The sequence below is a fragment of the Protobothrops mucrosquamatus genome, unplaced genomic scaffold, assembly GCF_001527695.2.
Source record: "Protobothrops mucrosquamatus isolate PMUCROS unplaced genomic scaffold, P.Mucros_1.0 scaffold1440, whole genome shotgun sequence".
Taxonomy (NCBI): domain Eukaryota; kingdom Metazoa; phylum Chordata; class Lepidosauria; order Squamata; family Viperidae; genus Protobothrops; species Protobothrops mucrosquamatus.
Window position 1 is genome coordinate 194,661 of NW_015387622.1, and position 1,905 is coordinate 196,565.

The 1,905-nt window shown below is 43.2% G+C and overlaps 1 protein-coding gene across 1 annotated transcript; it reads left to right on the forward strand.

The window, feature by feature from the left end:
- The first annotated feature begins 231 nt into the window (after positions 1 to 231).
- LOC107292856 (zinc finger protein 501-like) lies at positions 232 to 1,498 on the forward strand. Its single transcript, XM_015821983.1, has one exon. It carries the CDS (start codon positions 263 to 265, stop codon positions 1,451 to 1,453), a length of 1,191 nt encoding a protein of 396 aa, XP_015677469.1. The 5' UTR covers positions 232 to 262; the 3' UTR covers positions 1,454 to 1,498.
- Positions 1,499 to 1,905: the final 407 nt, after the last annotated feature.

The following is a 1,905-nucleotide window of genomic DNA, read 5'->3' on the forward strand; positions in this document are numbered from 1 at the left end:
CGGAGTCATAGAATTTTGCCCATTTTTAAGAAGGAAATAGACTTGAAAGGTGCCAAATCCTGCTTTAGATAGTAAGGGTTGATTGAATAAAAGCTCATAAGGAGTGTGATTTCTTTAATCTGTTTCCTCTCGCTTAATTTTTTTTATCTTTTGTCTGCCTACTCCCATCCCCCACCCCCTTATGCTCCTGATTTCCTAGCTTCAGTTTGCTGATGCTCTGGCTTGTATATTTCAGGAGTCCTTTTGTTCAAACAGGTTAAAGATGATGAGCGAAGAAGATAACCTGGTGAAAGAGGAGGAAATTCTATCAGAGGAGGAGGATAACTTGGTAAAAGAGGAGGAAATGTTCCTAATTGGAGAGGATGAAGAATACCTGGTGAAAGAAGAGAAAATATTTGAGGAGGAGGAAGAGGAGGAGGAGGAAGAAGAGGATGAGGAAAATCTGGTGAAAATAGAGGTGATTCTCCCAGAGGAAGAAGAAAATCTAATAAAAGAGGAGATACTTCTTCCAGAAGAAACTTCCCTGTTGGAAGAGTATGAAATCAATGTTTTTCAAATCCAAGGGGATGAAATACCCTGTGACAGTGAACTTGGTCCCGAGATCCCAGGTTATATTCCAAGAAAGAGACATTGTAAAACCGTGCCACGGGCAGGAGCTGTCGGGGAACCCAACCAAGCCACAGCCCGGAAGGGTGGAAGAATCTATAAGTGCCCCGACTGTGGAAAAATCTTTAAGCGGTGTTCGCCTCTTATCAGACACCGAAGAACCCACACTGGAGAAAAACCTTACGTTTGCCGTGAATGCTTGAAACGTTTCAGTGACAGCTCAGCCCTTGTGAAGCACCAAAGAATTCATGCAGGAGAGAAACCTTACACGTGTCCCGAGTGTGGAAAGAGCTTTTCCCAGAGCTCAACCCTGATTGCACATCAGAGAATACACACTGGAGAGAAACCGTATAAATGCCCTGACTGTGGGAAGAGTTTTAGTGTGAGCTCTAACCTTGTTGCTCATCAAAGAATCCACACAGGAGAAAAGCCTTTTGGCTGTCCTGTCTGTTTAAAAGGTTTCCTGGTCAGCTCCCACCTTATCAGACACTTGAGAATACACACTGCAGAGAAACCTTATATTTGCAGAGAATGTGGCGAATGCTTTACCCAAAGCTCTCATCTTGTTGTTCATAAGAGGATCCACACAGGAGAAAAACCCTATCTGTGTTCTGAGTGTGGGAAAAATTACCGCGGGATCTCCGATCTGATCCAGCATCAAAGGATTCACACAGGAGAGAAGCCCTACAAATGCTCCGAGTGCGGCAAATGCTTCAGCCAAAGCTCATGTCTCAAGAAGCACCAGCGAATCCACACGGGCGAGAAACCTTACATGTGCCTCAGGTGTGGGAAGAGATTTAACCGGAATTCACATCTGACTAGGCATCAAAAAACCCACGTCGGGTAATTTCTAAAGAAGAATTACCTGCAAGTTCCTCTCTTATTACAGCCCCTAAAGAATTTAGCGATAGATGTCTCAAACAGTGATCTGTTCCTCATCTCCTGAAGGATCATTTGTCCAAATCCCTTGAACTTAACCTGCAAGAGTATAAAAAGATTTGGATATGTTGCCAGGATGCCTTTGCAATGTTTTCTTCTCTGGCACTAGTTAAGATCCTCTTTCTAGATTCCCTCCTTTCCATCCAAGACTCTAATACCGGTAGGATCTTAGAATCTTCCCTGGATAATTCATATCTTTCCTTGTTATGATTTTGAAAATGACATCCCACTTCAAACACCTTCAGGCATATCAGCCCTTACTTCTTCCTGGATTCTGAGAATATCTTAACCTTCTAGTATCCCTCAGGTTTCCACAGTGAAAGAATTGGAAGCTGTGAAAAGTTGTGCTGATAGCAGTGA